Source organism: Chinchilla lanigera, unplaced genomic scaffold (assembly GCF_000276665.1).
Source record: "Chinchilla lanigera isolate Chin_1 unplaced genomic scaffold, ChiLan1.0 scaffold00020, whole genome shotgun sequence".
In the NCBI taxonomy this organism is placed as follows: domain Eukaryota; kingdom Metazoa; phylum Chordata; class Mammalia; order Rodentia; family Chinchillidae; genus Chinchilla; species Chinchilla lanigera.
In genome coordinates, this window is record NW_004955421.1 from 21,391,423 (window position 1) to 21,407,171 (window position 15,749).

The window sequence follows — 15,749 nt, forward strand, 5'->3', positions numbered from 1 at the left end:
ACATCCTAATATAACATAATTGTGCACAGTGGATCCTGAACCTTGTCAGTGCAGGAAATATAGAAATAAACCATCTGCATAATTTCACATAAAAAGGCATCTGACATAGTTACAAATTAGACAAAAATGTTTCTCCAATTTGTTTTAAAATTGAGAAATAAAGATATGTGCTTGCATATACACACACCACATACACACACAGTAAGTGCACGCACACATACACATGCACACACGAGTACAGTGAAAAGTCGGGTCTGGGGAGACATGGTGGTTCCCGACTGTAATCCCAGCTACTCAGAAGGCTGAAAAACAAGAATTCAAATTTGAGACCAGCCTGGGCCAGGTATGAGACCCTGTCACTAAATAAATGAATGGCTGGGAAACAGCTTAGTGGTTAACTTTTGTTACTTTCTATACATTCTGACTACTATAATCATTTGCTTTTAGAATCACTAAACGAAACTGTTGCCAGAAATACATAAAAGAATACATTCATGGGAGAAAAATTACTTTCCTGTAAAACTTGCAAACATCACGTCAACACAGTTTATTGGGCCATAATCCGGAAAATGAAGATTATGATTTTAAAAACAGTTCAGTAGCCCTGAGCAAAATCTCAAAGAGCCCGAACTGAATTCCAGGATGTACTGGATAACAGGAAGAGTCTGGGTCAAGCATCAGGTGGTTTCCGGGGTGACCCTGAACAAACCCATCTCACAGTCCCACACAGGGACTGGGACAAGATCAGTAGTTTCCAACCCATTACACACAATCAGCACACTAGGAGGGGCTGGGGGTGCTGTGCAGGGGCACAGTGTGTGCTTAGCATGCGCAGTTTCTGGACGCTCCATTCTTCTCTCAGGGTCACCTTGAGCCTAGGCTGGCTCTGAGCCAGTTTTTAAAGACCTGAATGCTTCTCCACCTTGTTCAAGTCTTAGAGATCAAGCTAACTAAATTTTAAAGAACTAAAATGATCTTTCCTCTCTCTTTCTCATCTCAGACAGGAGAACCCATCCACAGGTGACAATGAAGGTCTCACGTACTGGCCCCACTGGGTGGCCTGCGCACAGTCTGCAGGCAGCCCGCGTCCATTCAGGCCTCCTCTCTAGTGTCTCCTCCTCCTCCAGGGACCTCCTCCTGCCTCCCGTTCCAAAGCTGTTCCCACCACCCACCCTGGCACATCACCCCGCTTTGTCTTCTTCCTGACCCTTGCTGCTTCCTAGCACTGACTCATACACTGCTCTCTATCCCTTCACTCAACTGTAAGTACCACAGAGACAGGACCTGCCTGTCATGTCTCCCACGGGACCAGGCACAGTGTGGGCTGCCTGCCTGCCTGCCTGCCTGAATGAATGAATGTGCAAAACGAATCACAAAAACAAGAAGCAACACAGGCAGCTGTTCCCCGGGCTGAGTGTTACAAGGCTGAAAGCCATTAGGGTGCTGTGCTATCCTACCACCTAGGGAAGCCAGGACTTCAAATGATGTAAACACAAGTTCCCATCTCCACTCTGCTCCCATGGATAAGGTCCCTAGCTAAACAACACTCCTTACCAAGGGGCTCAGGCACTGTGCCTATGTGTCCCTGAACACCAGAGCTTAGTTTCTGCTGGCCTGCGTAACTATTCAAACAGGCCAATCACATCCTCCTGTGGAACCAGGACTCCCAGCCCTGTTCCTACAGAGCCTTGTCTGATGGAGATCACACTGAGGTGGCGCTGAGCAGGTATTAGAAGTAATCAACTGGCTTTCCATGTTAATTTATGAGTCTGTCCCAGGTCTAAGTGACTTGCCTGACGAGTCAGCAGCTGGTGTGCAAAAACAGAATTCTCCATGCCATTGGTCACAGTAGAGGCCCGTAGTGGCCTGTGACACTGCGATGTCTCTGAAGGCAAGATAACGCTACAGCTGAGGATACTGAGTCTCACTCAGATTTCCAGGGCAGTAACTGCCAACCTCAGAGATAAAACAGTTCTCTCATTAAGTACAGATTTACTGCTTAGAATGTCTTTGCTCTACTTTCTCAAGGCCTTGCTCACTTTTATGGCTCTTCTGCCTCAGCTATTCCCTACACTTTTCTTCACACCCCCTGATATGTTACTCAATAAACAGTGGCCATTTCGGAGAAGTTGTGTTTTAGCCACAAGAGCTCTGACATTCCTGCACCCCTGCATATCACATTACTTTTGTCTATTGTCTTTTATTCTTTGCTGTACACTTGTCCAGGGGATTGGGAGACTGGCCAGCTCCTGATACTTGTCCTCATAGCCTGGGCACAATCCACTCCTGAGAGTGGCCTCCTGTGCAGCCCTGTGTAGGGTGTAGTGTCCTCTTCCCCAGGTGAGACACCGGACTAGGAAACGGTTGCTGCTCACCTCCAGTGCTGGGTGCTGTGCCATCCCCATCACCCTCTCCCCCAGCAGGGCAAAAGGAGCGGACCATAATAACTTGGCTTTGTGAACAGACGAGCCAAACATGACCCAAGATACCTGATCAGCTCTGATGATGTCCTCTTTGCTAACTGGTTTCTGATATGCCAATGGCCTCCTGAGATGGACCTGTGGGCTTGAACTTGAGCTAGCTCTGTCCATATTCTTTTCTCTCTTTGGAAGCTGCCATCTCCTCTTGCCCTACAGCCATTCTTGCTGCCATGAGAACTAGTCTTGCCTGGCTATATCATAGTGTGCAGCCTGTGTCTGGCAGGTGCTCCCTGGCACTCCTAGCACCTGGCTGGACTTATATACTGATTTGAACCCTGCTTGGTTCCCAGTTAAAACAGTGAACATAGGGCTGGGGATTTAGCTCAGCAGCACAGCACCTGCCTGGCAAGCGCGAGGTCGTGAGTTTGATTCCTGGTACTGGGAAAAAAAAAAAAAAAAAAAAAAAAAGTGAACATAGCCCAGTATCAGTTAAAATAGGACCTTCAAAGAGTAAGACTTACTTTCCAAAACTTACTTAAGGAAGAGTGATTTTCCCACTGTTTCTCCCATAAGGCCTGTCCTTAAACCAGGAAAGAATGAACAGTGCTAACGGTGCTCACAGTGGGTGCTAATGTGGTCCTATCCATTATGAACATCCCCACCCCTATCACTGTTTCAGAATCACTGAAATACTGCCAATCAACAACTGTTAATGTTCTGCTATTGTAGATATGGTTAATATGTTCTGATCAGTGCCGTTCAACAGTCTCTCAGCCATAGGTCACCTTCACTTGCAAAAGGACACGATCCCTTTCTACATTCCCCAGGGGGGAATGATTCCCTCTGCCATCAAACCCAGTTTCTGCAGACAGGATCTTAACCATATGTACTGTTCTCCAGAAGCACAGGCATAACATACCTTGATGATAACCTCTCCAGGGAGTTCACTGGACCCTCTCATGAAGGGTACAGATAACTCACAGAGGAGCCCACTGGAAGAGAACAGGTCATCACTCCACTGGCAGCGACACCTTGCCACCAGGGTTAAACGCCTGAAACTTACTTGCTGAACTGGAGACCACTTCAACCCTGACTGGTAAAGCAGTAGCAGCTGACCTCTGTATCCATAACATTAATACATGTCCAGCATCTCTGGGTTACTTTTGGGTTCTGAAGGCTATGTGTTCCTCATGGACAAATTTTACTTATGCCCATTTATGCTGTCACTTGCAAAATGGTCCACTGCAAATGAGCCCCTTTAACTGAAGTTTCTAGAATCTCTCCAAAGTGAAATCAGCAGGCACTCCTATTTGTACCCTCAGAAACCCCTTCTGAGGGGGGCAAACATTCCATATAGCAAAGAATCTACACAAGCATCAAAAGGCACTCAACCTTGCTCACTCATAAGTGATATAAATCACACTATAATGAACATTGTGGGCAACATGGCATTGTCCCTGGACAGTACCTCCCCCACCTCCTACCTCTTGTTACTGACATTCTTATGTAACTGATGCCCCCAGAGTTCAGGCCAGAAACAGTGTCCCGCTTCTAATCAACAGAAGCAAAGCTGATAGAATTAGTCACAAAAGCCAGTCTTGCTAGCTGACTCTGCTTCCTTTGGAAGCCGCATACTTCGATGAGGCAGCCTTAGGAACTCTAAGAAATTAACTTGCTGCTGGTTACATCCCCAGTGTGTGGTACTTTGCCGCAGTAGCCTGAGCAGACTAATGTAGTTGTTAAACTTAAGAATATATCAGAAAAGAGATGATCAAATGCATTCTGGTATATCTGAGCAATGGAATTATGCCATGCCTGAAATCCAAAATTATATGAGCTGACAAACTTTTTAAACTTAACTTGGTTAAATTTAGTGTATGCCGCTAGCAACTAGAAGAATCTTGCCTGATATAGAGAAAAATGGTATTTGCAGAGATCGTCCCTGTGCCTTTCCTGCTGGTCCCGATGCGCAGCTGCCTACGCCTTAGGCTGACACTGGACAGCGGCCGCCAACCCCACTGAGTTCCCTCTTACCTGGAAATGGTTCAAGAGTATGCCAGCGCAGGACAGGCCTAGGCCTGCAAACACGAAGGGCACTGTCACCTGGAGGCCAATGGTGCAGGCAGTCTCTCTGCTGGGCTCAGCCTCCAGTGGTTTGGGGGCCACCGCCGGGCCCTCAGGGACTCCCGGACATCCATCTTCTGAGGTCTCAGGGAGTCTTTTTGTGCTGAGGGAGGGCAACGCCTCCAGCTCCTCTGGCCTGTCGTAGCCTTCCAGCCTCCTCTGTCGGGTCTCTGTCCCTTCCATTTGCACACAGCTCAGCCCCCGGCAGCTCTAACCTGGGAGATACAAAGCAACAAGGTTGGACTGTAGAACTTCCAATTCCCAGCAGGCACCAACTGCATGTGAGCCCTCAGGCCTCCTGCAAAGGCAGAAGCTGGTGCCATCTCAACCAGTCTCTTACTGGAGGCCTCCTGCACCCCAACCTAAGGAAGTTTGCTATTGCATATGTACACGTGTGAAAGAAAAACATACCTATGCAAGAGAGCATTAATATGTATGGATGGGAGTCTGCAAAAATGGTGAATGGAAGCTGGATGCCATGGTGCACATCTGTAATCTCTGCCACTAGGGAAGCTGAGGCAGGAGAATTAAATGTTTGAGCTCAGCCTGGGCAAAACCAGCTGGGGGAGCGGGGGCGCGTGTAGTTCACCATTAGAGCACTTGCCTAACATGCTCACTCAAGGGCCTGGCTTCAATCCAAGTACTTAGATGGATGGACAGACAGATGGATGGACAGGTGAAAGAAAAAAAGAAAGGAGGAGAGGGGAAGGGAAGAAGGGAGGGGAGGGGAAGGGAGGAGAGGAGAGAAGAAGAGAGGAGAGGAGAGGGGAGGGGAGGGGACGAGACCAGAACAGACCAGACCAGACCAGACCAGACCAGACCAGACCAGATCAGACCAGATCAGATCAACACTACTTTTTCAGCACTCTGGGAATTAATCAAAGGCTTAAAGGCTGACAGCAACCCAAGGAATAGCTACTCAAAAATTCTGAATCTCAGGAAGAACTTCAACTTTACAATATTTCTAATACTACTGACATTCTAATTTGCCTCAGTTCCACTGCCCATGGCTTTGAAAACTTCACCCACAACTATGGTAAGAACCAGCAGTCTGGAGGACTTGGAAGAGAGCTAGACCTCTCTCCTTATTCCCAAAGATCCATCTTCATGACTACTCATGGAAACCGCACCTGACTTGGAGATCCCTCAGTGCAACCGTCTGTGCCCTGGGAGGCATTGGTTGAAAACAATCACAGGCACTTCCTGGCTCTAGCAGTGGGTAATAGCGAGGTAAACAACAGATTAATGAAAAAGTTCAAAAGGAATAGCTGAGGAAAGACATTTCCTCTGCAGGTCTGAAGAATTCCCAACAGGCCTGGGAATCTAGAAGGCCTCAGTGCATAGGGCTCACGTCCAGAGGCGGTCACTTGCTCAGGGAATAGCCGAGAAGGCTCTCAGCTCTGGAGTCTATACAAGCAGGAGATGAGGAAGAAGGCAGCAAGGGGCCTGTGTCTAAGTTGTTAACTTGCAGTAGCAAGGAGCTGAAGGTCACCAGTGCCAACCCCCACCCTCCTCTCACTCATCAAAACAGCGAAGCATTGTGAGATGCAGGTTTACCAAGACAGCGAAGGAGCTTCTGGGCCTGGGAGGGGAAAGCCCTGTGCAGTGAGGTCTCGCGGCTTACGGAGGCACCCTGAAGGAAGGGAAGTCCCCAGCCCTACCCAGCCAGCCTGGAGCACATCAGCCCAGGAAGGGTCAGCCTGGCCCACAGAGGCAATAAACAGTGGAAACGACTATAGGACTCCTCCTTCCTCCCAGGCTCAGGCAACTCACAACTCAGGGCTGAGGACAACTGCCCTCCTCTCACCAGGCCACTGCGCAGGCCCTGCCTCGGCTCTGCAGACAGCAGCTGCCCGGCGTTCAGTCATTCCTCCTATGGTTAAGCTAGGAGCTCTGCTCTACCTTCCAGAGGCTTTTCTCATTTTCAGCCCTTCTGCCTAACTAATCACTTTTCAAAACTTCCTGTCAAATCATCCCAGCGATCCTGGCACACTGAGTGAGGCCACATGGGAGGCTGGCTGTGCAGGTGGAAGATAATGGAGAGCGAGGAGAAGACCCCACCCTACGGTTCTCGGGAGGACCCTGCACCACCCAGAGCTCTCAACAGCTCTCCTGCACCCACTCTGCTTACCTATGGGGCCGCCTGGAACCTTAGCGGATGGGGCTGGGGTACCTGGGTCCCTGCAAAGGCAAATGTCCTCAGAAAACATTAGTCACAGCTAGTGATAGAGACCCCGTGTGGCATCCCTTCATCTCCTTCAATCCTCACAAGGTACCAGGAAGATTAGATTATTTCTGTCCCCTTTACACTGAAGCAGCAGAGGTTACAGAGGAGCAGGAGAGTGACATCCTCCCCTGGGTGCTCTTTTCCTACCTCCCTGGTTTCTGCTCTCCACATGCAGGGGTCCACCTCATGAGAACCAGACTGTGCCTTGACCTCAAGGGTCCCTCCAGCTCTCATCCCATCTGCCTTCTCCTTGCCAGGGAAAAGCTACACAAAGACTCGGCCCACCGTGTGTTTCCACCACCCTTCTGTGCTCACGTGTCAGGGCATGCTCTGTTCTCTCCTCCCAACGAAACTGCTCGTGTCCAGGCCAGCGGTCACCTGCATAACACACGGGCTACATCTGAGACTCCCCCAGAACTGGACGTGCCTAACTTCCCAGACAAACGCACTTTGGTGAAGGAGACTCCCAACACTTCCCCAATTCCTGTCACTGCAGAAGCTCTCCCTGCTCTTCTTGGACCTGACTTTAACCCCAGTTCTTCTCATCCACTTGTTAAAGTCCAGACTGCCCACAGGGCTGCAGGTCCTTAAGAACAAGCACAGTCCCACCTCCGAAATCAGGCCCACCTGGGTCACCCCAGCCTGTAAGTCTACTGGAACTTTCCCGCTAAGGCCCCATAAAACATTCTGCCTACACCGGCACCATGGTGCACGCCTGCAATCCCAGCACTGAGGGAGGCTGTGGCAGGAGGCTGTAGCAGGAGGATTGCAGTGAAGTCCCAGCCAGCAACTCAGCCAGACCCTGTCTCAAAACTGTAAGTTAAAAAAGGCCAGGGACATAGCTCAGTGGTAGAGAGCCTTGAGTTTAATACCTACTACTGGAAAAGAAAAGTTCCACCTTCCTCTCCTAAACTAGGGTGCTCTTTGGTGCCCTATCCTGTCAGCACTCCAGTGTAACGGTTACAGGAACAGTGCGCTGGTTGACTTACCTACATGCGTGGTCTTGAGACCCCTTCCTTGGGCTTAGAGTTGTCGGACTTTTCCACCGCTCAGCACACACACACGCCAAACAGTGATTTACTGTGTATCTGAAATTCACACTCCCTGGGCATCCCATCTCACCTGGAGGCCCTCCTGGGCTTGCGGGCACCACGTCGCTCTCCAGCCTCACTGGCAGCTCCTGCTCTGGCTTTTCTCAGCACTATTTCTCCCTTGTGCTCCAACCCTGGCACTGCAGACACTGTTCTCATCTCTCTCCTGACCACAGCCTACGCCCTGACCGTATCCAGTGCCGTGGCTTAAGTGACAAGTGCATGCCATCACCTCCCAGATTTATACCTCCAGCTGGGCCCTCACCCAAGATGTAGACTTGGAGAGCCAACTTCCCACTCAGGTGTCCAAGGCGCATCTCAAACACCTCACGTCTAACAGAGAGCCTCCCATTCAATATTGGGGACTGAACCTAGGACCTTCACACTGAGCTACACCTCCACCTAAACCCCTTCTTGAGACAGGATCTCATTAAGTTGTTAAGCTGCCCAGTGTTATGGTTTGTGTCTGGATGTCCCCCCAAATTCTCACGCAGTCATGGGCCGGGCGTCTAGATTTATGACTGATTTATGGTCCAGTGTTGGAACTATGGATTGAGTGCTACACCTGCCCTGAGGCGGGGAAGTCCGCATACAATGTAAGAGAGGCAAACAGGCTGCTTGCCACTGCTCCTCCATTTTGCTCTTATTGCTTTTGCTATCTTCTGCCTCCATGAACGGTTGCCCTGTGCCATTTGCCACTCTGCCTTGGAACCAGCCAAGTATGAACTAAAACCTCCGCAAACTGTAAGCTAAATAAATCCTTCCTTCCTCCATTGTGAGTGTAGGTATTTTGTCTCAGCAACAAGAGAAAAGTAACCAAGACACCCAGGCTAGACTCAAAATTTTTTTGATCCTCCTGTCTCAGCCTCCCAGAAAATGCTTGATCTTCTCAGTTATGTCTCTCCCAGCCTCTTCCTTCCCATGAAAGGCACCAGCATCCCCCCAGCCAGTCAACATCAGACAACAGGCTTAGAGAGAAACAGGCCAAGAAATATGCCAAAATAAAACCAAGATAAAATCATTTGTGGGGCTGGGGATTTAGCTCAGCGGCAAAGCGCCTGCCTGGCAAGCGCAAGGTCGTGAGTTCAGTTCCTGGTACCGGAGAAAAACCAAAAAAAAAAAAAAAAAGATCAAAAAAAAAAAATCATTTGTGACTTTTAAATTAATTAATTTATTTTTACAGTACTAGGGATTAAGCTCAGGGCCTTTTCACTGAGCTATACCCCCAGCCATTTTTATTTTTTATTTTAAGACAGTCTCATTAAGTCAAATTGCCCAGGCTAAACTCAACCTTCTGATCCTCCTGTCTCAGCCTTCCAGAATGGCCATATGCCACCACATGCATTTCCTTTCGATTTTCTTTCTATTTTACATACATCTATATTGTTCAGCCTTTCTTCCGATGATTGTTTGCTCTTTTTTAATCTTTTAGATAATTCACATTTATAAGCAAAAATAGCTGTGATTAAAAACTAGCTGTGATCTATGATCATCTATGCATACTGAGAATCCCTGATTAGTCATGTGTTCAGCCAACTGAATTTCATTTCTTTCTTTCATGCTAGGCACACTCTAGGTGCTAAGAATATAGGGAGACACCAGACAAAAAAAGGTCCTGCCCGGGAATCTTACCTTCTAGAGGCAGGAGCAGAAATAAGTGAATAAATACATGCACAAGAAAAATACAAGTACAAAAAAAATAAACTACTCTGGGGAAGGTGGAGCGGATGGTTTGAATGGATGATTAAGGAAAGCCCTAGAAGGGGTGACAATCTCACTGACCTCTAACTGAAAAAATGGTGCCAACTGTGGGGAGGTCTGGGGAAGAAAGAACAGCAAGTACAAAGGCCCAGGCAGGGGGTCAGTGGGAAGAGGCAGGGTCACACTTACTCCCCAGGAAGGACAGGCAGAGGCCCAGGGGTCCACACGTGGAGAGCAAAAGAGACGGCAGAACAGGAAGCAAGGCCCATCACACAGGGCCTCACAGGCCAAGCAAGGAGTCTGTGTTTCCGGTAAGGTACGGCTAAAGCATTAGAGACTGCAAGCATCTGGAGCTAAAGCTATGTCCCAGAACCCACAGACCACTGAGAAATGGTGAATCACTGTTGTTTGAAACGCTTTGGGAGGCGCTGAAAGTTAACCACTAAGTGCTAGCTCTGTGATTTCTGAGCAGTCCGACCAGCTCCTCTCTGGGGTAGACAGAGGAGAGAGCAGAGACCACCAGTGTGGGAGAAAAAGGTTAGTTACGCATGACACCACGTACTCAAACGACAGGCGGGTACACCAAACAGCTAAAAATTAGTGTGAACGACAACCTTAAAAAAAACCTACCTTCCTCTCCTAAATTAGGATGCTCTTTGGTGCCCTATTCTGCCAGCACCAAAGAGCACCCTAATTTAGGAGAGGAAGGTGGGTTTGATATATTTTCTGGCCCTGACATTGATATATTTTCTGGCCCTGACATTGACACTTCTAAAAGTAGCATGAAGATTAGGCCTTTTTCCCACCTTGGGAGATGCCCCCTTACGCCTAGGGGACCCAGATTTTGGTCTATAATATTACTTGGAACCACAATTCCTAGACAATAATGAATCCAGTAATTTGGAGCAAGAGAAAAACTCAGGATGATTCTAAAGCATTCTTTTTTTGCCTGAAAATAAGACGCGTCCAGGGTGTCAGAGAAGCAGCTAAAAAGACAAGGAAAATATTTAAACTGATCACCACTGACCAACAGTGACAACTTCAATATCAAATAATAAATAAAAAATGTAATGATTATAAGCTAAGTTTGCAGGTTATGAGTTCAGTAGACTACCAAAAAATGTGAGCTGGTGTAGTTCAGTGATACCAAGCTTGCCTAGCATGCACAAAGGTCTAGTTTCCATGCCTAGCACCATTAAAAAAAAGAAGAGGGAAAGAGAGACGTTAACAACCCTTCAAAGCCTAATGATCCACTTTTGGAATACCCATAACAATGGCACATAATGAAATGTTTTCTCTTCAAATTCTTGTTCCTTGAATTTTTCTAGGTAACACATATGAATTTCATTGCAAAAATTCAAAAGGTTTCAATCTTTACCATAAGTGGGTTTTCAGAGAACATACAGCGTCAATAAAGAATGGTTTAAATAAAAGAACATATAAAATCAATCAAAATTGGGCCAGGGATATAGCTCAGTGGCACAAGCACTTGCCTGGCAAGCACAAGGTCCTGAGTTTTAATTCCTGGTACCAAAAAAAAAAAAGAAAGAAAGAAAGAAAGAAAAAAAAAATACAGTAAACAAAACCAATCAAAATCAATAAAGGAAAAAGTATAGCCAATTACAGAATCTTCTTTTACTAATTTTAATAAGATGGATATGACCACATCACCAGGTTCAGTACTTTGTTGATCATGTTATATCTATGTTACTTCACAAGGAGACAGAGCAAGTAGGTGAGTCCAAAACAATGCTGGAAAAGTAGGAACCAGGCCAGTAGAACAGGACAACTCAACCAGTCCTCATAGTCATAGGATAAGCAGGCAGGAGGGAGCATCAGCAGCGGAAGAGCACACATGGTCAGACAAGATAACCCCAAAACAGAGGGCCCCAAACTGCTCTCTAAGAACTAGGCAATCCGAGAAGCACGAACCGTGCAGACTCACTGCCTTATGCCCAAGTGCATGAAGCCTCTGGACTCAGGGGGGTATGGTGGGGTACATGCCAGAGTGCCAGCCACTGGAACAGCTGAGCAGGAGGGTCATTTGAGTCCAGGAGTTCCAGGTCAGCCTGGCAACACAGCAAGAACTGTCTCAAAAAACATTTTTTCCAAAAACAAAAATTAAAAGAAGAAATTAATGGATGGCCCCATTAACTGCACTGAGATTCAAGCAAGACACAAATGAGTTTCTAAATATACTAAAAAATTAGGTTAGGACAAGGAGGCAGTTGCCACCAGTCACCCTGGAGGACTCCCTCACCGCCAACAGATTCCAAGGGGCAAGAAAAACAACCAAACTTTAAATCCAAAAGTCTCATGGTACATCAACCAAAACTTAGGCTCAGCATGAAAGCACACAGGCTGGCGTTTACCCTCAACGGTACAGCCAGGGTACAACCCCCAAACTCCCAATCCAGAATCACCCTATGGATAACCAACCCACTGAGATGCCTCAACCTCAGCTGCTCTGAGGCAGCTATTGCCCGTCCCCACTTTACTTTGACACGATTTCACTAAGTCACTGAACTGCCAAGACTGGACTCTAATTTGTGACCCTCCTGCCTCAGCTTCCCAGAGTGCAGAGATTACAAGCATGTGCTATTACTGCTGGCTAGCAACTGCCTCCTCTCTTAAATTTGGTAAGATTCATAAAACCCTAGAAAGGTGAAAAAATAGCAAAATTAAGAAAAATAACACTAGCATGGACTAAGAGGCACAAAGATAATGAAGAGTCATCCCTAGGGATCTCTGAGACATTAGTTCCAGGATTCCCTGAGGATACCAAAATCCTCAGCTGTTCAATTCCTTATCTAAACAGGTGTAGGATCTGCTCAGAATCTGTGCAATCCTCCCTAGGCTTTAGAGCAGGGACAGCAAACCTTTTAGAGAGGAGTAATCAACTGCAACCCAAAATCCACTTAATGCAAAGTGCCAACTCTGCAATTCATCCAGAACACTGAAGTTTTAATTTGGAAAAAAACTCACACATTAACATCTTTTGTCTTAAAAGAAAAATACAGTAACATATGTGCCATAGGTTCATCACCACTGCTTTAGATCATCTCTAGATGACAATACTTAATGTCAATGTTATATAAAGAGCTATAATGTAGTTTTCAGCTAATGATAAAGTGAAAATCTGTACATGCTCAATACAGACACACTATTTTTCTTTGTTTTTGATCTAATATTTTTGATCTGAGGTTGGCTCAATCTATGGATGAAAAACCCACAGATATACAGGGCCGACCAGATATACTTTCCGATCCATGATATTTGAGTTTTTGTAACCGGTTTTAGTGAACTAATTAACAGTGCAATCACTATAATTATAGTGTACATATTGAAAACATCACACGAGTTAGATATATTAGATTTATGGTTCTACTTAAATTTTCAGAAGAGCTTTATATACACACAATGAATGCTTAAACATCTGGGAAAAATCAAGTATCATTTACAGTAAAAGAAAAAAGCAACCAGTTGTAAATGTAAATGTAAATGAGAAATTTAAGAAATATGTTGTATTAGCTGTGTAAATAAAAAGGATGTAACTTTTTTTTTTTTAAGTAGGTGCTCAAATATCTTTTCAAAGTGTTGCCTATGCAGTAAGTACATTACCATACTGAACCGAGGACACAGAGTTGTGGAGAGAGAAGGGCTCTGTCCAAGCACCCAGACCTCCAAGCCCTATGAACAGGCTCCCTCTGCTGGCAGGACAGGACTTGGTCATCCTGAGCTCTCAAAGAGTGCACAGTGAGAGAGAGTTTAGATCTTAAACCAAGAATTCGAACCTTAAAACCCCTGAAGTCTAGATGGGAAAAAAAAAATAAAAACAACGACCATGGGAGACCAGGGGTTGGGGGTGAGGTTCACACATACATCAAAGTTTAACTACTCTACGGGACAAAACCTCTCCACAGTTTGAAAGCAAGCAAATCTAAGAGAAAAACTGGAACCAACAGATGAGACAAAGGAGGAGGATGCAAAAAACAAACGAACGAACACCTCCAAGTCTGCAGGAAACAGAAAAACCACCGGAGACACAGCACAAGGTGGAAAGGACGCGCAGCAGGAGAAAGACACAAGTGCTGGGACTGGGGACGTGCAAATTACTCCAAGCTGTAAACACCTCTTCTCCCCTGGGGGGGGCTCCAAGACAGGGACAGAGACACTCACCCCGGGTCTCTCTCTGTCTCTGCCAAGGGCAACTTGACAGTGACCATTTGGGCCTCATCATCTTCACCCCACATGCATGGATGTAAGTGCCCCAAGAAAGACCTAGTTAGGGTAACCCTGGGAAAGCAGAAGTCACGTGGACCTAGGCCCAGGGTCAACATCCTATTTTACCTGCTTTGTGCCCCTTGCTATTCAGGGACACTGTGGCTGCCTCTACTTTATGCGGAATGCTAGCGTGTTCTGTGAACAGAATGTGTTCACATGTTACTTGTTTTTGCAGTGCTACTGGGGACTGAACCCAGGGCCTTTGCACTGAGCTCCATCTCCAGCCCTTTTGAAAAGTTTTGTGGTTGTTTTGTTTAGACAAGGTCCCACTAAGACACTCAGGGTAGGCTCCAAATTATGATCCTCCTGTCTAAGCCTCCCAGAGTGCTGGAATTACAGGCATGTACCACCACATCCGGCAGGGGAAGACTGTCCTAGTGGGAACACTCCAGAGCTGGGCCTCGAGGTTAGAACCCCAGTGCCTCCTCTTCAAATGTGTGACCCTGGGGAAGTTAAGCTGCGTCTGCCTCTACTGTCTCATCTGCCAATGGGGTTAGCATTACCTACTGTAGAGGGGTGTGACAGTTAAATGGAGTACAGCAGTCCCCTCTTATCCGATTTTACTTTCTAAGGTTTCCATGACCTCCTATCACATGCACCCAAAAATCTTACATGAGAAACTCCAGAAATAACTCATATGTTTTAAATCCTGAGCAACGTGATAAAATCATTCTGCATCCAGCACCTCAGCAATTGTTACGGTATGGCAGTGCTTAAGTTCAAGTTACCCTTGCTTTCCTTACAGTCCCAAGAGCAAGAGTAGTGATACTGGCAATTTTATTAACAGCACACTGTTAAAACTGTCCTACTTTATTAGTAGTTGCTGTTTCTCTCTTCCTGTGTCTAGTTTATGAATTAAACTTTATCACAGGTGTGTATGTATAGGACACAGTACACATTGGGTTGGGTACTAGGCATGGCTTTAGGCATTCACTGGGACACTTGGACCCTGTCACCCTCAAAATTTTTAAAAAGTATTTTTAATCACTAGTCACCTGGCTCGTCCCAACCTCCAGTTCAGACTCCTCAAGGCTCTCAGGCTTTACACATCAATGGGTCTTAAAGGATGTCAGCATCAGAATCACCTGGAGGCCAGCTATACCCAGGCGTGGCCTGACCCGCTAGGTTTAAAAGGTTTGGGGCAGGCTGAACATTCGCATTTCTAGATGAGGTCAGGGGAAGCACTCTGAGAAACACAGGTTTAAGTTATTTCTTAAAGGGGTGGGATTTTGAAGACAGCCTCGCCGGTTCTCCAGGATCATTGCACGTGCAGGCGCTGCAGGGCAGTTTGCTGAGCGTGTGGTGGGGACTAGCAGCGACCTCCGTGAGGCAGCGAGGGTTTTCCGGGGTGCTGAGGAGCTACGGGAGGATGCAGAGGAGGCGACGCATATCTAGAAGTAATCCAGGCCTGAGTGCTCTAGCATTGACAATGACTGGAGGAAGAGGACCGAGACAGGCAATTAAACCCTGACACCTGGGTGCGGGAAGCCAGCCTCTGGGGTCCCGAAGGAGCAGAGCCACCCCTACCCTCCGCCCCGGTCTCCCCTGGCAATCCACCTCCCACCCCCGGTGTGCCGCCGCGGCCCCGCCGGGTTGCTCCACTTCCTGCTCCGCGCCCGCCTGCACCCGGGCGGCGCGCCTCGCCCGCCCGAACGCCCGTGGGTCCCCGTCCAGCGCCGCCGCGCTCCCCTCTGGGCACCCGCCTTCCGCGCACCCCGCCCCCACCGTCTCCCCTCCCCCTCCCCGGGGCACCCAGTCCGGCGCGGGGCCGCGCTTACCCGGAGCGCTTTCGGGAGGGCGGCATAGAGAAAGCAGCCACGAAGGGCTCGCGGGCTGCGAGAGGAGCGGCCGCGGCTGCAAGGAAGCGGGAAGAACGCGGCCACCCCGATCCAGCCCCGCCCC

At 47.6% G+C, this 15,749-nt stretch overlaps 1 protein-coding gene across 4 annotated transcripts in view; it reads right to left on the reverse strand.

The window, feature by feature from the left end:
* Slc41a3 (solute carrier family 41, member 3) overlaps nucleotides 1-15,749 on the reverse strand; it is a 57,688-nt gene extending 41,939 nt beyond the window's left edge. For 2 of the 4 annotated variants that reach the window (XM_013513732.1, XM_005383826.2), the window contains exons 1-2: nucleotides 15,626-15,749; nucleotides 4,455-4,759 (exon numbers count right to left, since the gene is read on the reverse strand). In XM_013513732.1, coding sequence (XP_013369186.1) covers nucleotides 4,455-4,727 — 273 coding nt within the window. In that variant the 5' untranslated portion in view covers nucleotides 4,728-4,759; nucleotides 15,626-15,749. Of the gene's footprint in view, nucleotides 1-4,454; nucleotides 4,760-7,086; nucleotides 7,150-7,893; nucleotides 8,226-14,842; nucleotides 15,281-15,625 lie in introns of those variants that run through there. The other 2 variants (XM_005383827.2, XM_005383828.2) reach the window with 2 other exon arrangements.